Source organism: Equus przewalskii, chromosome 26 (genome assembly GCF_037783145.1).
Source record: "Equus przewalskii isolate Varuska chromosome 26, EquPr2, whole genome shotgun sequence".
NCBI classification, from domain to species: Eukaryota; Metazoa; Chordata; class Mammalia; order Perissodactyla; family Equidae; genus Equus; species Equus przewalskii.
Genome location: NC_091856.1, coordinates 32,980,759 through 33,005,092, shown reverse-complemented (window position 1 = coordinate 33,005,092; position 24,334 = coordinate 32,980,759). Strand labels below are relative to the sequence as shown.

General features: G+C 58.4%; 1 protein-coding gene across 6 annotated transcripts in view; it reads right to left on the bottom strand.

Moving 5' to 3' along the window:
• Positions 1-24,334, bottom strand: part of HMCN2 (hemicentin 2) — a 146,523-nt gene that overhangs the window by 80,938 nt on the left and 41,251 nt on the right. For 5 of the 6 annotated variants that reach the window (XM_070596955.1, XM_070596957.1, XM_070596954.1 and 2 more), the window contains exons 16-25: positions 19,651-19,839; positions 19,132-19,257; positions 18,732-18,859; positions 16,879-17,023; positions 14,578-14,690; positions 14,294-14,453; positions 12,704-12,869; positions 3,861-3,988; positions 1,089-1,343; positions 390-476 (exon numbers count right to left, since the gene is read on the bottom strand). In XM_070596955.1, coding sequence (XP_070453056.1) covers positions 390-476; positions 1,089-1,343; positions 3,861-3,988; positions 12,704-12,869; positions 14,294-14,453; positions 14,578-14,690; positions 16,879-17,023; positions 18,732-18,859; positions 19,132-19,257; positions 19,651-19,839 — 1,497 coding nt within the window. The remainder of the gene's footprint in view (positions 1-389; positions 477-1,088; positions 1,344-3,860; positions 3,989-12,703; positions 12,870-14,293; positions 14,454-14,577; positions 14,691-16,878; positions 17,024-18,731; positions 18,860-19,131; positions 19,258-19,650; positions 19,840-24,334) is intronic. The other variant, XM_070596958.1, reaches the window with a different exon arrangement.

Here is a 24,334-nt window from a genome sequence, read left to right as displayed (position 1 = left end):
TGGCGCTTGGGGAGAGGTGGGGCCACCGAGCCCCAATCCTGGGAGCCTCGGGCCCTCCTCAGCCCCAGCTGTTACAATCCCCAGGCACCGAGTGGCCTCTGCTTAGTGGGCACTTGAGGCTGGGGCAAACTACACCACACCTTGTGAGTCACCTCCTGGCTGTGTGACCTTGGGTGAGCACTTAACCCCTCTGGGCTAGATTGCCTCTAATAAAAAAGAGCTAATGCTTATATGCATCCTACAGGGTTATCGGTGGGATGAAAGGCCTGGCATGGCCTTGGCTAGGAGTGAGGACCCCATAACCCTCGTAACCCGTGAGCTCTACCCACAGGGAGTGACCCAGGGTGCCGGAGTGTGGCCGGGCTCCTCCCCAGCCTGTCCCGCCTCACCTCTGGCAGGGCACGGCAGGCTGGCGTTCTCTCCTGCCACTCTCTCCAGCAGACCACTGGTCTCATCGGTCCCCCAGTACGGCGGCTCTGGTGGGAGGTGACGTGGCCATACTCACACCCCTGAGCCCAAAGCTTGGTGCTCCCCCCAGGAACCCAGGGCCAGGGTAGAAGGTGTCTCACTCCCGAGCCCCAGGCATAAGGGGGCGAGTCAGGGCCTGTGGTGCTGGCCAGCCTCCCGCAGGGTGGCCCAAGGAGCAGCCACCAGGGCCACGCACCACCCCGCGGGCCCGGGAGGCCGAGCCTGGGCATTGTCCTGTCCTGCGCGTCCCTCCAGCAGCGGCTTTCCCAGTTTGTTCTAAATTCCCCACAGTTAAGATGTGAGCACCACTGATCCAGAACTCTCTACGCACCAGGCGCTTCGCACACATTGTCTCACTGATCGCTCACATATTATTGGGCCCATTTTACGGGGCAGAAAACAGAGGGTCAGAGAGTGTAAATGACCAGCCTGCGGTTGTCCAGCTCGAAGATGGAAGAAGCCAGACCTGGGCCCGGGCACCTTCTGTCCCCCCCAGAGGACCGAGCCCCCGCCATGGGGACAGGGCCGGGAGGAAGGGAGGGGTCAGGCATCTCAGAGAGCCAGGATGCTGCTGGGGGACAGGGAGAGGTGAGTTCTGGGGTGCAGGGGTGCAGACTCACCCAGCACCCTGAGCTCCAGCTCCCAGGCATCCAGGCCGGCGCTGCTGGAGGCCTCGCAGCGGTACGTCCCGGTGTCTGAGGTCCGGATGGCTGCAAAGTGGACGGCGCCCTCGGGCCGCCCACCCCGCAGGGCCACCCCGTCCTTGAACCACTTCAGCCGGGGCTCCGGGCTGCCCTCGGCCGCACAGTTCAGGTCCAGCGCTTCTCCCGCGAGCACCTTCAGGACCCGCGGGCCCGGCTGCACCTGTGGGGGCACTGACAGGACCACAGAGGGGACATCAAGGCAGGGGGACCCCCAGGGGGGTCACCAAGCCTGGACCCACTGGAACCTGCCGCAGGGCTCCCCATGGCTCCAGCAGAAATCACTGTGGGGCCGTGTAAGGCTGACCGATCCTCATTTTGCCAAGAAAAGACAGTGGGACCCTCATGCAGCCCCCCAAATGCAAGTAGAATCTGGCCTTTTCACGTGAACACACGTGCTCCTGTCAAAGAATTGCTCCTCCGGGCTCAGCTTATTTCTCCTCCATTCTCTACCCTCCCCACCCCTCCCCCTCCTCAGCTCCCACCCCTCCCCCTCCTCAGCCCCCACCCCTACTCCAGACCCAAGTGCACCCCACACCGTTTGAGAACCACCAGCTGGGAAACATCCAGCTCAGTGCTAGATGGGGAAACTGAGGCCCAGGGTGGCGGAGAGACTGACTCAGAGCAGCAGCACCCACAGGAGGTTTGAATCACAGCTCTGCCCCTCACGGCCACAGGCCCCTGCCCCGGCCAGAGCCTCAGTTTCCCCTGCTCACAAGGCCAGACCAGGATGAAGTGAGACGCGGTGTTACGGCAGCCGGCGCAGAGCCAGGCCACCGCGGGACCCAAAGTGCTGTGGCCAGCAACCCCCTCGCTCCCATCTCGCTCTCCTTCCCTGGGCTGTGGGGAGGGCGGTGGGCTCACTTCTTTCATATTTGTGTTTTCAAGTCACTTTCCCATCCTCCGTCTCATTTGCTCCTTCCCACAGGGTGGGGCATGTCGTCCCCATCTCGCAGACGAGGAAACTGAGGCTCAGGAAGGTTCTGTGACTTGGCCAGAGTCCCTCACCCCCTCGGCTGTGTGGCCCCACCCCTGGGTCTGTGTGACCAGGCAGCCGGGCCGGGGAGAATTCTCGGAGCCCAGGGGCCACCCTGCTGTGGGAGCTGCATGGGAGACGGGGACAAGTGTCCTGGGCCCTTGGCAGGAGCTGGGGAACTCCCACTCTGTTCCCAGCTCCGGAGGAGGAGCCCAGAGATAAGAGCATCTGTGGGGACATGGCCCCTGAGCAGAGATCAGCCCCTCGGCCCAGGGTCTCGCTGTCCAGGGGCGTGAGGGTGTACCCACTCTGCCTGCCTGCCTGCCCTGCCCACCGTCTGGTCTTTCACACATACATTTGCTGCAAACAATAACTGTGCTGAGGCCTGATGTCCTCCATACCCCTCCTGCCAACTAGAGGATGGGCATTATTGTGGCTCCCACTCTACAGATAAGGAGAGCAAGGCTCAGAGAGGCCAAGCAGCTGGCCTAAGGTCACACAGCCAGGCAGTGGTAGAATGAGGATTCAAACACAGCCCTGCCGGCTCTGAGGCTCTGCTCCTCATCCTGTGCCTGCTTCTGCCTCTCATACGCTCATGCAAACCCACAGCAAAGCTTAGACACCCCTCCTTCTCTGAACCTCAGCCTGTCCCCCTGTAAAATGGGGAATTAGTTTAGACCAAGAGTTGGCTTTTTTCTGTAAAGGGCCAGACAGTAAATATTTGAGGCTTTGCAGCCCAGATGGTCTCTGTCGCAACGACTCAACCCTCAGTTACAGCGTGAAAGCAGACACAGACGATGCATAAATGAATGCGTGTGGCTGCGCCCCAACAAAGCGCGTGTCTATGGGCACTGAAATTTGCATTTCATATAATTTTCACATCATAAAATATTATTTGTCTTTTTCGCCCTGATCACTTAAAAATGTGGACACCGTTTTTCACCGATGGGCCGTATGAAAACAGGGTGGATCAGATTTGGCCCAGGGCCACTGGTCGGCTGAGCCCCGCTCAGATGACGGGCTCCCTGGATGGCGAGCTCCACACTCTCTGCAGGAGGGCTCCCCCAGCTGGCTGCTGTGACTGGGACCTGGACGCCCAGGCAAACGCCCACTCGTGGGCCTCCGGACCGAGGGGAACCAGAGCCACGGCAGGCACTCAGGAGCCTGGGCCCGAGAGGATGGGGTGCGGCAGAGGGCCCAGCACGGCCTGGCCCACAGGACGCGCTCAGAGGGCAGCGACTCCGGTCAGAGCGTGTCCAGTGCCCTGCTGAACGGGCATGGGAGGGCAGGGCTGGAGAGGGCCTCCTGGGGGCTTCAGAGGTTCCCAGCAGGACCAGGGCTCAGACTGGCATCCCTCTGGGCACCGCCAACCCCGGGCACCAGGGCTGGACTCCGCACGAGGCAGAGGCACCCTCAGACCCCACCCTCCATGGCTCCTCCTTCACGGGGCCCCCTCCGGACCCCCGAGTCCCCACTGCCCTACGCCCTCCCAGAGCCCTGCCCTCCGTTCTCAGGGGGCCTCCGAACAGCCTCTCCAGGCCCCAACCAAGGGACACCGGAGAGGGAGAAGTGGGAGGAAGGCAGGAGTGGAGGTGATGGGAGGAAGCGCTGAACAGAGCCCGGCGTGGAGCCAGAGGAGGGGGCACTGGGAGCCCGACGGACAGAGGGAAGGGCAGGGCGAGGGTTCGAGATGGAGGCCGCTGGCGGGGCCCTACCTTGCACCATGAGGATGTAGTGCCGAGAGACAGACCCCGCGGGGTTACTGGCTGTGCATTCATAGAGGCCACTGTCACCGACCTGGGCCTGGGCCAGGCGCAGGGAGCCGGACCGGAGGAGGCCGTGCCTGTGGGAGGAAAGGGCACTGGTGAGACCCCAACTGACCCCACTCTGCTGGAAAGGCCTCAAGATCCAACTTGAACCAGCCACCTCCCCCCGGAAGCCTGCCAGGACTGAGGCCATGTCCACCACCCACCCTTCACTCCTCCCCCAGGCCCCGCCTCCACTCTCCTGAACCCCGGAGCCACAGCCAGGTCCCCCTCCAACTGCTGTGACAGATAAAGAGCGTTGAACTAGGAGTCCACCGACTTGGGTTCGAGTCCAAACCCTGAACACTTCCCACTGGGTAAAGCAAGTCCCTTCACTTCTCGGAGCCTCCATTTCCTCACCTGCGAAATGGGCCTGCTAAGGGGGCCTGCGTCTGGGGCTGGGGAATGGATTCCACGTGTGCTCAGCCCAGGGCCTGGGCCTGGCTGCCGGTAACTCCCCCTTCTCTAGCACACACCCCTGCCGTTCCTCCACCTGCCCAGGGGGCATGAGGCCCCGTTGGAGGCCCCTCCCGCAGCTTCCAGGGAGAAGCTGCCAGCCCAGAGGCCCTTGTGGTGTCCTGTCGTCCAGAGCTGTGTTGGGCCCTCAGGAGGGAGCTGTGGAGGTCCCATCACTGCCCTCCCCAATCCAGCCCACCTTGCTGACGTCACCTGGCCCCCATCCCACAGGGAGCTGGGACCCCCCCGCCAGGCTCCTGCAGCTGGGCTGGACCCCAGAGGGACCCTGCAGACATGACGTCACCGGCCCATATGTGCTGGCTCTGTGCAGCCCCTGTCCCATAAGACCCCGAGGGCAGCTGCGGCCACCGGCCCCAGGGGGCCCCGAGTGCAAGCGGCCAGCACAGATGCGGGGGCCCCAAAGGCCAGCCCCCTGGCCTGAGCTGGCCAGGTCACAGCTGGCTCTAGAACCCAGTAGGCCTGGGCTCCCATCCTGGTCCCCACTCCCCTTTCTGCTGAGCCTCAGTTTCCTCCCGCACAGCCTGGGGGTGACGGGAGCCAGGTCCCCCAGGCAGCTAGCAGCAAAGTGCCAGGCCTGCCCTCGTCAGACAGGTGCCAGCAGTTCGCTCTGCGCAGCCTCGGGCTGCGAGCAGGGCCCGTCTCCCCTCTGTAAAGTGGAGCAGTCATCCCCTGGCCAGCGGCCCCCTCCGCCAGGTTGTCCACAGCATCCTGCAGGCACTTGGGGCAAGTTCTCTGAGGATGTTGTGAATGATATGCCGGGTGGCAGCCTCTAGAGCCCAGCCATTGGGCAGGACCACCTGGGTCCAATCTGGTACTGCCATGTGCTTGCTGGGTGAGGTTGGGCAAGTCACTTAACCTTTCTGTGCTTCAGTTGTCTCATTTTGGAAAACAGAGACAACAGTGGTGCTTACCTCTCATAGGGTTGTCCAGAGAACTGAATGACCTAAGTCACAGCACAGCGCCCCCAGGTACTCAGGTACACAGAGGCGCTCAACGTCAGCTGTCACCCTGGTGATGGCAGTGCCCCCATGAACAATCTGCAGTGCAGTTTCACAATGTTTAAGACACTTACATTAATGGCATCGTGTATGTGTGTGTAGGTCGCCTTCATTCCTTTTTCACGGTTGTGTAGTATTCCCTTGCATGATCATTTCACGATTAATTAATTTGTTCCCCTTTTAGTGGACATTTAAATATTTTAAATTTTTTCTTTCTTCTACTCGTTCTCTCCTCTCAGCAGCAGAGCTCTCTGCACACGGCTGTGTGTGCCCCCCATGCCCAGGAGCCAGAGGCTCAGATGCCGTCAGCTTTCACAGTGGAGACCCCATCACTCTCCCCTCGTAGGGCGGGGCTCCTCTTTAGACTCTCTCAGCTCTGTGTGAAACATGCAGAGACCAACTGAGGGGAAGGCAGGAATTGGGGTTCTACCAAGGCTCCAGGTGGCTCTGATGCAGGTGGTCAGGCGACCACCCCTTGGGAACACTGCACAGGGACACTGGGAAGTGCCCCTGCCCTGAGAAGCAGCCGGAGGAGCGGATGGAAGTGGGGCTGTGGCAGCAAGTGGCCCTGGTGTGAAGCACCATTCTGCCTCTTATGAGCTGACCTTGGGCCAAGGACTCCATCTCCCAAGGAGCCTCCGTGTCCTCATCTGGAGTCACAGGAGATGGCGAGGATGAAGTCACACGACGCATGAAGAGCCCGCGGTGCTGGGATGCAGTCGGGGATCAGTGAGGTCCCTGCTGTTAGGAAGGACCCCCTCCCCCCAGCACCTGAGTCCTGGCCTCCAGTCTCCCACCAGCTGGGCAGCCCGGAGCAGACCCCTTCCTCTTCCAAAGCGGACACACAGATGCTTATTTGTCCCTGTGACAGGTACATATTTCCCCTACGTGGCTCCACGCCCAGGTTTGGTTTTTCTCATCCATGGTTTTTTTTAAGTTAAATAATGTTGACATCCACCAAACAAGAGCCAAATCAGTTTGAGGCTGAAACATGTACCCTCAGTCCCCCTCGGGCCAGGGACAGTTCCCTCTAGGGACTTCGCTGCAAACCTCAGCTGGCGAAGCAGACACAGCATGGGTCAGTGGAAAGAGGTCTGGGCGGGGAACGGGAGTTCCGGATCCAAGGTCCAATTCTGCTTTAGGCGTGCTGTGCACCCTCAGGCAGGGCAGCTGACTTCTCCGAACCCCAATTTCTTCATATTTGAAAAGGCAGCTCTGGGCTCCTTTATCTCAGGGGTTGCCTTCTAGTTCTTCTGAGAACTTTAGAAACCATAGAACCCTCGCTTCCTCCCTCACCAGCCCTTAAAAGGATAGGAAGGGGGAGCTTCTGGGAAAAGCAAAATAATAAAAGAAACTTCCAAAAGTGGAAATAATTCTCAACAATAAAAGGAGGCGTCTTGTCTTTCTCGGGACCAGCCCCCCGGTCGTTTCCTAGAGGGGGAATGCCGCTCACAAAGGAAGGACTAGAAAGAAGGAGAATCGTCTTACAGACAGACAAGCCGAGGCCGGCAGAGGCCTCCCCAGGCGCTCTCGCCACACTGGCTGTGCCCACCTGTCACCTGTGGGCTCCAAGAAGACACACCCCCATCCGTCTTAGCTGACTTTGTTTCCCCAGAGCCTAACCCAGACCTGCACAGAGCCACCCCGACTCCAGCTAGACTCAGGAAAGGATAAAGCACCAGCCGTGGGCCTGGGGCTGGCTGGACGGGACCCGGAGGCCCGGGGTTCCAGGGCAGCCCTTCTCCCCGCTCCCCACAATCCCCCGTTTTCCAAGAGGCTCCGTGGCAGGTGTGGGGCTGCGGCCCGGGGAGGGGCAGAGGCACGCTGCTGCTGCGTGCGTGTGGTGTCTCAGCAGCTGCCGCCAGGTCACGGCTGTGGCGTGAGCAGCCAGATGGCTCCGTGTGGCGCCCAGATGAAAACCCGGGGAGGTTCTGGGGAATTTCCTGTTTATGACATCCATCCATCGGCTTAAGCCTTCGCTGTTGGCTGAGAGTCTCACACAGCTACGCAGATGGGGGCCAGGGGAGACCCAAGAGGGGCCCATCTACCTCGGGCAAGGAGCCCAGTTCAGCCAGTTGCTCATTCACTCATTCACCCATTTGACAAAGAGCCATTGGGTTCAAGGCAGGTCGGCTCCCGCTGTGGGGGAGGAAACGCTCCTGTCCTCAGGTTGCTCAGAGTCTGGGTGGTTTGTCTGCACCCGGTCCCTCTGGCTGTGTCCCATGTTGCTCGTCCTGCTGCCCCTGTGTCTGCAGCACTTCTGACCTCACCGCACGAGCGCCGAGCCTTCCCGGAGGACGGTCAGCGGCTGTCGAATGACCAGCACTCTCCACAGGCACCCGGCTGGCCAGGGGGCTGGTGCTCACCCACGGATGCCCACCGCACGCCAGTGTGCACCGGCCTGGCCTGTGTCTGCTGGGGCCAGGGCAGGGTCTGAGCCTGGGGCAGGGGAGGGCCCCCCAACAGCCCCAGTCAGCCTAGAGGGCACCTTCACCCACCGACGGCCCCTCTGACCTGCATCTCCTTGCTGGGCTCACCCACCCCGTAGACCCATGTAAGGAAGCCCCAGAGGGGAAAATTAAGCTGGAGCAATTTAGGAAGAGGGGCCTGATGCTGACCAAAGGGCCAAGCACAATATAGAGGAGAGAGAGAAAGGAGGTGCCATCTCCTGAAACCAGCAATGCTAACAGGGATGGCCATCAACTACTGAGCTTTCCGTGTGCCTCCCCGCGGCTGAGCCCCTTCCACGCACATTCTCACTTGAAACTCCCGACAGCCACCCGCAAGGCAGGCAGATTCTACCATCATCACCAGCAGAGGAGGGAGCTGAGACCCAGAGAGATGAAGGCCTGCTGTCCACGGCCACCCAGCTGGTCAGGGCAGAACTGGGACTGGACCTCAGACGCTGCAACTGCGCTCCCCACCCCTGTGGGGCTCTGGACGGTCGGCTCTGAAGTTTCCTTCAGTTGACCACTCCCCAGAAAGAGAGCTGCTGGCCACAGGCTGGCAAGACCCAAGCTCAGAGCCGCCGGGCCAGGACCCAGCATGAGCTGTGAGCATCTGCCAAGGGAAAGACCCCACGAGGCGACCCTGGGCAGTCCGTGCGGTGCCCCCCAGCAGCCGGTGAGGCAGCAGCTTTGCTCCTGGGTTGCCAGAACCCAGCTGCAGCCCCGACCTGTCCACTCCAGGAGACAGGCTGCTCCCGGCCCTGCAGCATCCTCAGGATGCTCCATCCTCTCACTGTCCCGTCCTGGCCAGCCTCCCCCGCCCCTCCCCGTGGAGGCAGCTGGATTTGGCCCTGTGTGGGACCCTGGCCTGCAGCCCCAGGGAAGCCAGAGCCCGAGCCAGGAGCTCTCGCAGCTGTCCCAGCTACACATCAGAACCACAAACAAACATTGTTGCCTAGAAACGCAGCCTCGCCCTAGCATCCCCGGGCTGAATCCCGGGACCGGAGCCACTAGGCACTGTCTGGCCACCATTGCCTGTCCAACACTTTCATTTCTCAGATGGGGAGACTGAGGCCCAGAGAGGGGAACAGACTTGCTCCAGTTCACTCAAGTGAGTTGGGGGCGAGGCTGGAGGGACACCAGGTCTCCTGCCATCTGACCGCACGCACAGCCAGAGCCCGCGTCTGCACTCTCCCACGCGGCTTCGGCACAGTCCCTGGGCACACGAGACGGCTCAGAAATCCTGCTGACTTCGATTTCGAATCCACAGTTTTCACGGGCTTTTCACAAACACTCCCAGAGGGTTGGAAGACCCCACGGGCCATTCCCACCCTTGGACTCAGCCGTTCGCTTTCGGGACTTTACCCCAAGGAAACGACCCAGAAGATAAAGAGGGGCGTTTGTGCAAAGATGTTCCAACAGCTCCATTTATTACAACCAAACACTGGCGACGGAGCCCTTGCCCCAAACAGACGAGCAGCTTAGCAACAACGAGAGCTGATCGCCCTGCAATGTTATTTTGCCCTTTAAATAAAAAGCAAGTGATACAGGCCAGGATGAACTGAGAAAATGGGTGAACGGGGAAAAGTTATCAAAAATGAGGGCAGAGCAGAAGATGCGCCAAGTTTAACGCTATGAAAGCATTGGCATGAACAAATCGCACGGGACCATCGACACGAGTGGCGCTTCAGCGTCTAGCAGCTACCCCACTCCCATTCTGTTTTCTTTCTAGAAAGGACTTTCTGACTCAGAGCATCAAGGCTGCTGAGGGTTCAGAATATGCTCTCGGCCCTCCAGAGAGAGCAGTGGCCTGACCTGGGCCCAGAAGCTTGATGTGTGTGTTCCCGTGTCTGTATGTCTGTGTGTGTCCATGTGTGTGCATGTCTGTGTCTCTGTGCATGTCCACGTGTGTGCATGTGTATTCTTGTCCATGCATGTCTGTCTCCGTGTGTGTGCACGTTAGGGAACAGCCCAGGCGTTGGAAGGTCAGGACCCCAATTCTCCCCCACCCCATGTGTTTCTGTGTCTTTCTCAGTGCCCAGGGAGCAGGCCACTCCCCCCACCCACCTCCAGGACTGCTGGCAAGAGAAGAGGGCCACCCCTGCCCAAACGGAGATGGGGGAGGCCTCAGAGGCTCAGCCCCATTGTGGTTCTCAACGTAACTGCAGCATGGGGTCCCCGGGGAGCCCTGAAGGAGCATCAGCACTGGAGCTCTGCTGGTGGCCCCGACCACAGCCAGGGCTGACAGCCCCTGGCCAAGGGCAGCACAGGGTCAGGAAGGCCAGGCCCCGGGCAGCCACAGAGCAGGCGCGGGCTTTCCCCGAGCACAGAGAAAGGGGCCGTGCAGACCAGGAGTCAGCTCACCAGTGCAAGGACACAGGCCCAGCCCGAGGGAGGGGGCAGCAGGGACACTGGGGGGGGGGGGCAGCGGATGCCTCCCCTCAGGAGGGAGCAGGCTGGAGCCTGGAGGTAGACGACCACCTACGACTCATCGAAATAAGTTCTCAAGCTTCTAGAACAGCAGCTTGGAAGCTGAGCCTTGGGACTCCCTTGAAGAAGGAAGAGCAGGAGGGGAAGAGGAGGGGCAGAGAGACAGCCAGTCTGCCCCCCCGCCCCGGCCCCAGCACCAGCTCTGCTCCGTGTGCTTTCCATAGATTTTTAATCTCCATCTTCTGGCAGAATGGCTATGGGACTTCGGGGACCTGTGTGTCTGTGAGACACTGAGCTTTGCTCCACGTAGGGAGGTTGTCAGAGTCCCATAGGGAGGCCCAGCGAACCAAGGGGCCCAGAGCTTGCGAAGGAAATTTGAATACAGGCAAAAATCAGCGAAGTTACAACCCCCAGCAAGTGAAAACAACCCAAGTGTCCATGGATGTGTGAACGGATATCAAAACGTGGGCTATCTACACAATGGAATATTATTCAGCCACAAAGAAGGATCACGTCCGGATACCTGCCACAACACGGATGAGCCTCAAAAACACGCTAAGGGAAAGGGGCCAGGCGCAAAAAGCCACATGCTGTATGACTCCATTTATCTGAAACATCCAGAATAGGGAAATCCAGACACAGGAAGCAGAGGCGTGGTTGAGGGGCCGGGGTGAGGGTGGGCAGGGGTGGGAAGTGGCTGCTGATGAGAAGGGGATTTTGGGAGGGTGCTGGAAATGTCCTAAAATTGACTGGAGTGATGGTGGCACAACTCCAAATACATTAAAAAACAGAATTGTACAGCGTGTGAATTGTATCTCAACAAGGCTTTTCTATTAAACAAAGTGCATGAGAATTAAGTGGGATAAGAAATACGATGATGATAATTTTCTGAAAGCTGGAAATGATGTCTTGGTTTGCAAACAGCAGCAGGAAAACAATATCAAAGGGAGCCATTTTCCAGCACTTACGATGTACAAGGCATTGTGTATCCACCACGGTATTGCATGACCAGTATTTAAACAATGTCCACTTTATAGGTAGAGAAACGGGTCCAGAGGAGCCAGCGGCCACCGAGGCCACGTGACTAATGAGGACCCAGCCAGGGTCCGCACTGGAGTCTGATGACCTGCAGGGTCTGAGCTCTTCGCCCAGCCCCACCCCCCAGACATATTTTTCTCCTTCACTTAGATAGACTCCTGGAATCTCGTAAATCTCCAGAGAAAGCTATAAGCCAGCAAGAAGTGGAGAGGGCAAAGGAGAAAGAACAGAACAAAACTCTAGGATTGCAAAAGCAGCCCTCACAAATTTATGGCTCCCGGCTGATCGATTAACGCATCCCAACAAGGAGGGGTGAACAAATGGGCTTGTGTTCCCCATTGCAGTAACAAGCCATAAATAAGCGAGTACCTGGCCAGCTGCCGCCCAGCCGAGGAGTGAGGACCAGGCTTCCTGGGGAGAGCTGGCAGCTCCCCTGGGCCCCGACTCCACCCCCAACATGGAGCTGCAGAGACCCCGACAGGGCACCAGGGTGGGGGTGCAGCCCCAGCCCAGATGCTGGAGCCTGGCGCATTCAGAGTGCAGGCTTCAATGTTTGGAAGGGCTCCCTGAACAGATGTCCTGAGATGCTGAGACCCACATGTGGGTGTCAAGGGGGTGGGGGTGGGGGGCGCTTGGAGACCTCCTTGGTCTGGAACTTAAAGAACTTGCCAGGGTGGATGTCATCAGCCAGGGCCAAAGTGCCCCCCATCCCCCTCCTCGGGTCAATACCCCCCCAGGAGTGTCGAGGCTCTCTCATCTGGAACCATCCCCCCGAACCTCTGCCTGGGGGTATGGCCTGGCTCTGAAGGATGCCCAAGTGCCTCTTCCCTCTCCGCCCACTCCCAGGATCCCAGACAGATGGTGGGAGAGAAGCTGAGTCAGAAAGCCCGGCCGCCAGACACCTGGTCTGCCGAGCAGGCGAGGACGTAGCAGGTGTCACGGTCAGGCCACGTCGCAACCACGGCGGTGGTGGCGGTGGTCTTCTCCAGCTGGGTGACCACCAACACTCACCCTACCATGCTGAGCCTCAGTCCAGCTCAGACAACAAGGGCTGCTGCACCCATCAGAGCGGATGCTGCATGCAGCGCCAGGGGAGAGCGAGTGAAGCGCTGGGTGCGCAGTATTCCAGAGCGGGGGGGTGTCTCGCCCCAACGTCCAGGCACCCTAGAGGTCCGCTGAGATTCAGGGGCCCAGGGACAAAAGTGCTGTGTGCGGAGTGCACACAGTGCCTCATGCACATGCCCTTGGGGGTGTCCACAGGGCCTCACACACCTGCTGGATCACTGGCCACCTTGAGGCCAGTTTCCCCTCAAACCACAAGCTCTGTCCCTTCCTCTACGCAAGGCCACACAGTCGGGGTTACCTGTCAGTGGTGGGCGGCACAGGGCGGGAGTCCTTGGTCCAGGTGACCAATGGGGGTGGGGAGCCCTGGGCCTCGCAGTCCAGGGTCACATCGTCCCCGGCCTTGGCCGTGATCCTCAGAGGCTCATCTGCATCATGTGACCCGTTGACAAGGATCCTGGGCTGGGCTGTTGGTGGAAACACGCAGGGACCGTGAGCCGGGCCGGAGGGGAGCAGGCGGCTCCCCCAGGAAGCAGAGGTTGTACCGCCGGCCCCAGAGGTGCAGAAGGTGGGTGGGCTCCATTATAACAGGAGAGCCCAGGTTTCAGGTGGGCTCAGATCCTACGGTTTCCCTCAGTCTCCCCCTCCTCCTCACCACCAACCCCCTCCCTCCGGAAGCTCCTCTTGCTTTCATGGCCCCGATGTGGTCCCTCTGGCCCCAACATCTATGCTCTGCCGGCGTCTCTTCATCCTGCTGTCCCTTCCCCGGGGACATTCCGGCAGGCTCTGTCCTCCTCTTCTCTCGCTCCCTTCTCCCCCTTGATCATCCCATTTATTCCCATGATATCAACCACCAGATGACGCGCTGTGGCCAGTGGGAGGTTATAACAATCCATGCACATCACTGCTCTCTCGTATGAAGCTGAAGGCTCCTGGTGGTGGAGACCACACCCGCCCCCTCCTTCCTTGTGCCCCCCGACATTTCTAGCCAGATGCTCATACACTGAAGGCACCCAGTACGTGTCTGGGCACCGACAACTAAACAAGCCAGCCAGCTGGGGACATCAAGACCCATTCAGCCCTCACACATTCTCCTGTACGTCATTAGTTCAGACAGGAAATCCCCTCTTTAAAAATTTTCTTTTGCAATATAAAAATATTGGCTCTAAGCGTATATGACAGAAGAAAATTGGCTGTGCGTGTACTCGCGCATCCCAGACAGTTACTGAGCGCCCAGCCCTGTCATGAGGCTGGGAAACAGCAGCAAAGCAGACAGGTCCTGCCTCTGTCCTCAAGCGCTCAGGGCCCACAGGGAACACCAGCACCAAATAACTCAATATACAACTAATTATTCAGTCACACTTGTGATGGGTGCTATCAGGGAACATTCCAGAGAGTGTACAGAAGGTGACCTGATGGAGCCCGAGGGATCAGAGAACTGAGATCTGACAGATGGGACAGGTCAGCTGGGCCAAGAGGTGGAGGAAGGGTATTCCAAAGAGAAGGAACTGCAAGTGCAAAGGCCCTGAGGCATAAGGCACCACCAAGAAATTGAAAGGAGACCAGAGGATCTAGGGTACAGAGAGTCAGGGAGAGAAGTGGGTGAGGGGGCTGCCAAGGTGGGTGGGGTCTAGTGTAGCGTCCTGTGTCTTTCCAAGGCTTGTTAATGTGATGTCTTCCCCCATCCGGTTACAAAGGGTTGAGCTGGAACCACTTACCCACACCTCTGGGGACAGTGCTCTCGGGGAGGACAGTTTTGGTCTATGTGCCCTTCTGATGGGAAGAGCTTAGAGGCAGGGGGCAAGGAAGATGCAGGGAAGTCAGACTGTCCCTGTCCCTGTCTCCATGCCCACTGAGCCCCTCTTCCATGATAGGGGTGGCCAGCACTCACTGTTGACAGACAGCCGCATCTCCTGGCTGGAGAAGCCCACGGCATTGGTGGCCGTGCAGACATAGGCCCCTGCATCCCGGGCAGATGGCTGGGCGATGACCAGGGTGCCGTCCTTGCTCACATTGTAGTGGGGATCCCTGGGGGTCAGGGCATTGGTTTCCTACGGCAGAGTCACAGGTGATGTCAGCAGAGCCCACACTCCACGGCGATTTGCATCATTCCCCTCCCCATGATGCACTGGGCCTCTCTCTCCAGTTACCCTCGCCTTAACAGGCTCTGCCTACCTTGGTCCAGGTGATGGTGGGGGTGGGAACTCCTGAGGCCACACAGGGAAGCGAGGCTGGAACCCCTTCATTGGTGACGTGGTGGGTGGCAGTGGGCTGGATTCTAGGCGGCACTTTTAAAAACAAACCAATTTCCTAAATCAAAGTTCATAGCAGCACTATTCACAACAGCCGAAAGGTGGAAACAACCCAAATATCCATCAACAGATGATGGACAGAACGTGGTGTGTACATGTGGACTATTACTCAGCCTTAAAATGGAATAAAAGTCCGATAAATACTACAACATGGATGAACTTTGAAAACATTATGCTGAGTAAGATAAACCCGACACAGAAGGACAAAGACCGTGTGATTCCACGAGCATGCGATACCTGGAATAGACAAATTCATAGAGACAGAGAGTAGGATGGGGGGGGCCAAGGACTGGGGTGCGAGTGTTTAATGGGGAGAGTTTCAGCTTGGGAAGATGAGAAAGTTCTGGAGACGGATGGTGGTGATGGTTGCACGACAGTGTGAATGTACTTAATGCTACAGAACTTCATATTTAAAAATGTATATTTTACAACAATTGAAAAAAAACAATTTTAACAGAAGAATACCAATGACCTAGTACCTACAGCCACCACGGCTATAAATTTATGCCCCAGGCAGAGGGCAGCCTGTGCCTGGAAACCAGCTGCACCATTTCTTTGCTCTGGGACTTTACACAAAGCACTTAATTTTTTGGAACCCATAGTCCTTGATCCGCAAAAACAGCTAAAAAACCCCACAATTCCCTGTCTACTCTCCTGGGATGGACAGATGAGAAATGGCAGAAAATAGTGTTCACAGAACACAGGGAACTTGAAGACAAGTGCCAAATCCATTCTGGGCACCGTCCAGATTTGCAGGCATTAAAACAAGGGTCTCCCAGCAGAGCCGGGGCGGGTGGACCCGGGAGTGGCTGGCGGATGAGCATTTGTTGAATGGAAATGAAGTGAGCCAAGAGAGACCCAGCTGGTCCACGCCACCCCCGCAGAAGCGGCTGCGCCAGCAAGGTGGAAAATTATGAGGTGACAGCCTGGTTTGCTCATCCTGTCCTCTTGCTGAGTTGCTCCCTCTCAGAGCCTCAGCTGCCTTAACTGCAGAACGTGGAGTCTTTCAAATCCCACCTCATGGAGTAGTCATGAAAATTAAGTGAAACGTGCACAGAACCTCCCAGAAGTCTGGCAAGAGGTACACGGGGGCTCAACTTTTGATCACTGCTATTAATTATGGAAGTATGAGGAGGCGGGGCACCTGGGTCCTGGACCCAGCCTCCTCTGAACTTTGGTTTTCCTCTGCAAAATGGGGAACGATGCATTCTTCCCGCTCATCCCTGGGGGCTTTATGAAACAAATGAAAAAAATAAAGGATATGAACATACTTGGTAAATGACAAAATATAACCAAACAGTTTAAACTTCTTGTCTTACAGTAAAAAGAATGGTGATACGTGGTTAGGTGGGGAAGGAAAACAGGGTCTCTCCAACGCTGTGGTGGGGAGAGAAATTGGGCAAAATGCACTAAAAGACCTAAAAACGGGCATTCTCCGTGACTCAAAACTCAATTCCACATTGGTGGGTTTATCCTAAGGAAAGAATGAGTCACGGGGACCAACGTGGAGCATGAGGATGCTTATTCCCAGGGTGTGCACGCTAGTGAGAACCCGGACACCAGGGGACAGGTTAGAGACTCCGGCGCATCCAGACGGACCCGCACACTTGCATGGATGCTTCTGAGTATTTATTAACAGAAAATTGTCACAATACATTGTCAAGTGAAACACTCACGGCACAAGACAGTAATATAATGTGGTCCCAGTTTGGTTTTTAAATATGCATGTGTATGTATATACAAAGAATTTATAGAGAGATAGATGGATAGAAATAGATATATATGAAGAATTGATACATAAAAATTTATATAAAGAATGCATATATACTATGTAAAAATAATTTATATACAATGTATACAAAGTACATAGTTTATATATTACATGTAATGTAATATATATTTCTAGGGTGTGTGCATGTGTGTATGTGCAAGTTCACGTGTATAGTGCATGAAAGATACAAACCAAAATGCAAAATTATTCTGGTTTTTCTCAGCTACTGGTATTACGGGAGTGTTTGTTTTTTCACTTGTCCAATCTCTAATTTTCCTACAGTGAATATGTACTGTTTGTGCAATTTTTTTAGACAAAGGTGTTCAAGATCAGTTCCCCCATCCTGGCCCGGCCCCCACCCGGACCCCACCACCTCGGGGCCCAGGGACTCACCCTGAACCACCAGCATCACATCCCTGTGCTGAGAGCCGGCCGTGTTGGTGACCACACAGCTGTACCTCCCTGCGTCCTCTTGCAGCGCCTGGTCAAGGTGGAGGCTGCCGTCCGCTCGGACAGAATGCCGGCTGCCAGGTGGGAGCTGGTGAGGGTGAGGAAGCACCACTCAGACCAGGAGCCCCCCTCAGAGCCAGCTAAGAGAGAGCCCTCCGGAAACCCCACTGCCTGCGAGGCCGGCAGAAGGCCGGCTGGACTGAGAGGCCAGGGGTTCAGAGAAGGTGGGGCAGCAGGGGGTGACGCTCTCAGTGCCCAGCCCCACGCCTTTCTGAGTCTTGTCCACCCCACAGACCCTGCAGGGCTAGGTGGGCCTGACCTCCAGCACACCCTGACCCCACTCCCATGGCCACCTGGACCAGGGCAAGATGCCAGATCCAAGCCAGGTCGATGGGGGCCTCTCCTGGGAATACAGGGTTGGCCCAGAGCCTCTACTGAGTCGGGTCTGGAGCTCTGAGGCCGCAGAGAGGAGGGAAATGGTTCTCGGGGAGAGAAGAGCCGAGCTATGCGGAGCAGAGCAGGGATATGGCCACAGCAGATGTGGTCCCAGAGACACAAGCAGAGAACGGCTCCTGGTGGCTTCCCAGGTCTGTCCCGTCAGGACCAGGTGGCGGGGAACGCTGGGCCAGAAGGGGCCTGGGGCAACCTCCATAAAGATGTCCAGCCAGTCCACCCTCGGTGAGGGGCCCCAAACCCTTCCTCCAGGCCTGAGCCCTCCTGTCTTCCACGCTCCTGTCCCGTGAGCCTGGCTGCACATTCCGCTCTCAGGGACCAGGAGATGCTCCTGCGCTGTCTCGGCACGGGGCCCTTCCGGGCTGAGCGAGCTTGAGGGCCTTTCTGCTCCTCGCACTCGGCAGCTAAGCAGGCAGGGCTCCCCCTTATGTCCCCACTGAGCTAGAACAGCATCTGCATCTCCGGCTGCTCCTGTCCTGGCACTGACGAGGCCCAAGGCCACTCCTTCCCCACGTGCCCCTGGATTCTACTCAGGAGGGGTCCGGAGCCTGCCACCCCGCACTCCCAGGCAGCATCCTCCTCAGGGTCACGTCCAATTGCACAGGCCGCAGAGCGACTCAAGGATGTGACCGGCCTCTGCAAAGCCCACATGCTCTGGGAGCAGGACGCTGCCTGCTCTGCACCAGGGTCTGGACAACAGGGCTGGGCCCAGCGCAGTGGGAACAGAAAGACAGCCACACAGTCATCGCCTCTCTGGGTATCCAGTGTCTGCCCAGTGGGCTGGGGTGAGGACACCTCTTTATAGCCTCAAGGGCACAAGGACCCTGGTGTGTCTGAGGACAGGGCAGAAGAATTGAGGGAAGGAGAGAGGTAAACGAGGCGTGAACCGGAGGGGGAAACAGAAGGAAATAGAGAAAACCAAGCTGACATGAATGGATAAGGCAGCCGCAGTGCGCCCAGCAGCACACTAGGAAGTCGGGCAGGTGATAATCTGCACTGGCCACCCCTCTGCCCCGGAACCAGCAGAGCGGGGGCGACGAACGCATCATGGCTGCGCCCCAACGAAACCCCTGCTCCCCAGCCCTCAGCACGAATGGAGGCAAGGTTCTCCCGCTGAGCTCCAAGCGGAGCGGCAGCCGCACCAGGCTTCGGCAGGACTGTAGAGGGTGACAGATGCTATCAGCGCGTTAGCAGAGAAGGTTCTGGAAAGAGGCAGGAGAGAGAGGGAGGAAGGAGGACATTCCAAAAGAGGAATAGCAAAGTGGAGGCTCAGGTCTGAGCGTAGCAGCCCACTCCATCCCCAGGCAGCACGGCCCGCGGCACCCGGAGGAGCCAGCACTCACGGGTCGGCCAGCCCTGAGCCAGCGCCGCTCCGGGAGGGGCCTCCCGGCCAGGATGACACAGGGCAGGGACACGGGCTGCCTCTCCAGCACCCGGACGGTGGAGGCACTGCTGGCGATCTGTGGGGGGGCTGTGGGGAGAGGAGACTGTGTGGGCTGTGCTAGGTCCCCTGAGGGCGGTCATCCAGGGGATGGAGGTCCCCACTCTCCCCCCCTCCCGAGGGAACCAGTGGAAGCATCAGGATGGGGGACCCTAAAGGGTCAAAGGGCACACTTCCTGGGGTGTATCGCCCAGGAAGTGGGGATCCAGTTGCTCCTCTGGGAGAACCTGGCAGTGGACATCTCTGTCCCAAAGGATGGGTGGACATGGGGGGGCCTCCCTGGGGGTACCCAGCATTCCCACCTCCCGGCGTCTCCAGATCCACCAGCGAGCCACGTCCAGTCACCACGAGCCGGGCCTCCGCCTGGACCTTCCCAAAGACATTTTGAGCTTCGCAGATATACGGGGCCTGGTCTTCAGGGGCCACACCTGAGGGGCAGGACAGAGGCAGGCCTGGCATGTGGTAAACAGTGGTAACATCATCATGCTGGCGATGATGGTGACCATAGCTAACACATGTAACACTTAATACGTGTCAGGAGCTGTGCGAAGCACTTTCCACGAATGACCCACACGGCGACCCCTAAGGTGGAGTGTTATTAAGCCCAGATGACAGGCATCATCATTGTCGTCAGTATGTCCAGTTCAGAGTAGTGGAATGACTTGAGCAGAGTCACACCACCCAAAATGTGACCCTGTATCAGCCCGGCCTGTGGTCAGTGCAGGGGCTCGGGGTCCTGCTCCGGCCACCCAGCCTGGGGACTTAGGGTGCCAGAAGCCATCCTTTCCCCCTGCCCGCCCGCCATCAGCCCCATCTCTTACTTTCAAAGGACAGCACTCCTGAATCAGGCTGCCCAGTCCTGCTGCCCTGCCCAGGCCCCAGCGGGCGGCCATCTCTGCGGCGCCAGGTGACTCGAGGGGGCGGGCGGCCCGTGGCCCGGCATGCCAGGAGGGCGCTCCTCCCCAGCTCCACAGTGACATCCCGGGGCAGCTCCATCAACTGGGGAGCATCTGCAGGGAGGTGACCGGTCAGCCACGCCCGGTGGCTGGACCACCCGGCCCCCAGGAGACTTTTCCCAACGCCTGCCTCCACTCCCTTTGCTGGGAGGGTCCCCCTCTTCCAGGCTCGCCCTCGTGAACCTGGGGCTGACTCAGATCCAGGGCTCTGGGGCCAACCTGAGCTTGGCGGGGTCCAGCTCTGGAGAGCTCTCGGGGATGAGGCAAAGGGAGCGGCTTTTGGCAGGACAAAGCTGCTGACACGCCTCTTACCCCTGCAGAGGGTCACAGGAGGCGCACCGTGCCCGGCCGTGCAGGAGGGCAGCAGGCTTGCTCCTGGCGGCGACACCTCCCGGAAGCCCACCTGTGAGGGGCTGCAGTCACGCTCCGGCCTCAGGAGCCTCTGAGAGCCTCTCCTGCCCCCTCGCCCTCCTCCTGGGCCACCGGGAGCTTCCTCTTGCAGGTGTCCTGGACTCAGGCAACCGTCTCCACAGCCCCTTCTGTGCACGCCACCCCAGAGGGCCAACTGCGTGGGGAGGTCATAGGTCATCTTTACTCTCCTCCTTACCTCTCTGTCTGCTAAATTTTTGTAATGAGCCTACAAAGCTCTACAACAAAATTAAAACATGCTTATTAGAAATAACATGACCTTATACTTTACAGTCCAAATGGCGACACTTGAGAGTGAAAACGGCCATATTAATAATTACACCCGGACAACAGACCCCAACAAGGACTGCCCACTCACCTCAGTTATCGAAAATTCAAACACATGCAAGGGGTATATTTCCCTAATTTTGGCTCCACATGCTCCAAATCCCACACCTTCCCCCAGGAACCCACTATGAATAGCTTGTAGTGTTTCTTCCAAACCTTTTTTCTGAGCATTGTCTGACTTTTGTAATCAGGGGGAAAATAAGTTATTTCCCCAAACAGAAACTCTCGACCCTTTCTGCCGATCAGCAGGCTAGGAGCAGGGCCAACTCCAGACAGGTCCAGGCCCGCTCCCTGCAGCCTCGGCCACTGTCCTCAGGTCCCTGTCCCCAGACCCAGGACCAGGAAGGTCCCCGGCTTTTTTTTAATGCTTTGCCTCCAGCACCATGGAAAACCCTCCACTCTCTGTTCTTTCCTTCTCTCTCCAGAAACCTCCCCCACCCATGCAGCTCATAACATCAAATTTCCCTCCCAGCCTCGGGGATTAGGGACGTTCCAGGGAGATATAAACACAACTTGGAAAATTACTGTGAGGAGGAAGACAGTTCTGGACCCAACCTCAGACACCACCCGCACGCCTCGCTTCTTTCTCGCTGGGGCCTGGCAGCTGTTGCGGCTCAGAGTCCCAGAAACACTCCGCTCCAGGCCCATCTCAGACGGGGTCACTGCTTCCGCAAGGTCCTGGCCCTGGGGGCACAGCTTTGCCGGCCCCCCATCCTGGGCAGCCCCAGCGCCAGGGACCCCCAAAGCCCGCCTTCCTCAGGCCCACCCAGCCCAACTGCAGGGCCTAGCTCAGACCTCCCTCCTCCAGGCAGGCCTCCCACTCTGTCTCTCTCAGAGCCTCCTGAACCTCCCTCCTTAGCCCCGAAGCAGCCAGCTTTGTCTCCTGACTCCGGGATACGGGGAACACCACCCTCCTCCCAGTCCCAAACCTCTCCGGTGAGAAGGACGGCTCCTTTATAACAATAAGCAAATAGGAAGCATGAAGGGTGGCATTGGGAATGCCTGCTTGGTGACAAGCGCGGTGACTGCGCTTTCTGAAACATGATTTCATTAATGGTCACAGTAAACTTGTGAAGTACATATTATCACAATCTCCATCTATAGATGAAGAGACTGAGGGTCAGAGAGATTAAGGAACCTGCCCACAGGCACAGCTCAGCATCAGTGGCAGAGCTGGGATCAGAGCCCAGGCTCTCAACCACTGCAGCCCCACGTGCCCCTAGGTACTCGAGGACAACCTGGCCGTTGTCCTGGCCAGAGCCACACCCAGCTCTTCTATCCTCTCTCGGGGGGGGGGGGGGGGGGGGTGGTGGAACCCAAAGCAGCCAATCCCAGACTCAGACCCCGCCCAGCAAACTGTGACTCGGCCTTCAGTGCAGCTGCCCCCCTCCTCACCTGGAGCCCCCCAATTGCAGTGGGACCCCAGAACCCTGGTATGCCAGAGCTGACGGTCCTCTGGTCCTCTCGCTGGTCAGGGGAGGGGTGGGGCGGCCCTGAGTCCTGCAGCACGTCGGGGAGGGGCCGGGCCCACCCAGTGCTCTCCCCAGGGCCTCCTCCTCGAGGCTCAGCCACCTCTGCTTGCAGGCTGAGCCCCTCCCCCAGGTGACCCTCTGCAGCAGCCAGGGAGGGACTGTGACCGCCATCCACTTCCCTGGGGACGGCCCTGTCTGCCTTGGCCTCAGGCAGGCTTTGGGGACAGGAGCTGCGAATGCCCCGTTGGACATCACAGCAGCCGCCCGCGCTCCCTGGAGAGGCCCGGGTCCCATCAGCTGAGGGCCGCAGCTGCGTGTCTGTCAGGAGGGGGGTCTGGGGGATCCTAGAACACCGGGAGGAGAGGATGCTCCCACTGAGAACGCAGGATGTGGGGGCAGGACCTGAGGGCTGCCCTGGACCTCCTGCTGGGCCCCCCGGCTGCCTCTGCCTCCCCCCGACTTCAGAGGAGCTGAGGGTGACTTCACTGTCCCCAGCAGGTGGGGCCACGCACCTCCCCAAGGATCTTCCAGGAGGAAAGGCCCGGTGGATTCTAATGGCCGCAGTGAAGTGACAGTGACAGTGACGCTGCCTTCCTTCCTCCTGCTCCGCCCTGAGTAGGGACACCAGCCCGAAGGCCTGCCGCCCAGGGAAGATGCCCGCGCTGCCTCTGCCCCACTGGGCCCCCGTGGACAAACTCCTTCACCACTCCGGGTCTCAGTTTCCCCATCTGGACAGAAGTAGCTATTTTTACGCTGGTTCCAAAAGCTCAAAGTCCCAGGGCTCTTGGCCATCCTCTGGGGACCCTGCAGCCCTCAGTCTCCTCTGCCATCCCCCCAGTTCCCGTGGACTGGAGTAGGGCCGGTGGCAATGAGCCAGCCCAGGAAGGAGAGCCCCAGTCGGCCTGGACTCAGTGTGGCAGGGAGTGGGGGGAAGGAGGGGTCTCAGGCCCAAAGACTGTGTAACTGGGCAAGGTGGACCGCAGGAGAGGCGGGCCTCAGGCCCCGCCCTGCATGTAGAGGGGACCCAGGGGACTGAGACTGAGCCAGAGGTTTGGGGGCATGACCTCCACAGCCCCCCCCCCCCCCCGCCCCAAGGACTCCTGTCCCATATAAAGACCCTGTGATGAGGCCTGGAGCCACACCGTACTGGCCACGGCCGCAGGATGACTTTCATGGCCTCTTCCTCCGGAAAAACATATTAAAAATTATATTTTATGACTGCATTGGTGTAAAGATAAACACAATCCAGCCTGGAGTCATTTTTTTTTCTTTTGAGGAAAATCAGCCCTGAGCTAACATCTGCCACCAATCCTCCTTTTTTTGCTGAGGAAGACTGGCCCTGAGCTAACGTCTGTGCCCATCTTCCTCTATTTTGTATGTGGGATGCCTGCTATAGCATGGCTTGACAAGCGAAACATAGGTCCATGCCCAGGATCTCACCCAGCGAACCCCAGGCTGCTGAAGCAGAGCGTGAGAACTTAACCACTGTGCCACCGGGCTGGCCTCTAGTCATTTTTCTCCATTCAATAGTGTTCATTTCTTTTTTTGCTTTTAAAAGAAATTAACATCAGAGCATTATCCTGGGCCCCTGAAAGTGTCACAGGCCCCGGGCCCACACCTACTGTGCCTGATGGAGACGCTGCCCCGACACTGGCCATGCCCATCACAGAACCCAGCTCTGCTTCTCTCTGGCTCCCCAGGCTGGCCAGAGGGTCTCTGCACCCACAAAAGCACCCTCCCCGCCCCACTCAGCACTCAGTAACCAGGGGCTGGGGGGGGGGGTGCAGAGCATGGATAGAAATGAGAGGACAGGAAGAGGGATGGGCATGCACATCCACTTAGAAACCCAGCAGGACGAAGATAACTTAGCTCAGGGCAGGTTTTTAACATGATAGAAAGGGCATTGAACTTGGGGAGGGGGTGCCCGCCTCGGAGCTCGGTCACCAGCCATGTGACCCGTCACTGCCCCTCCCTCCGCCTCACTGGGCCCTTGGCAGCCTGGCAGAGCTGACAGCAAGGGTGTTGAGCGTTTATTGCATGCAAGCCCTGAGAGAGGCACACGAGCTCATCAGCTCTCTCAAGGGCCCTGTGAGCCAGGCTCTAACATTATCCCATTTCACAGGTGAGGAAGGCGAGGCTCAGAGACGTGAATAACTTGGCCAAATAGCAGCAGGACCTGGGAACTGATCCAGGACCCTTGACTCGAATGCCAGGCCCAGAGGTGCTGTAAAAGCACCTTGCAGCTGGGTCCATAAACGCAGACACTTGCTGTTGGCACGGGAGGAGGCTGCCCACCCCCCTCACGCTCCAAACGCCACCAG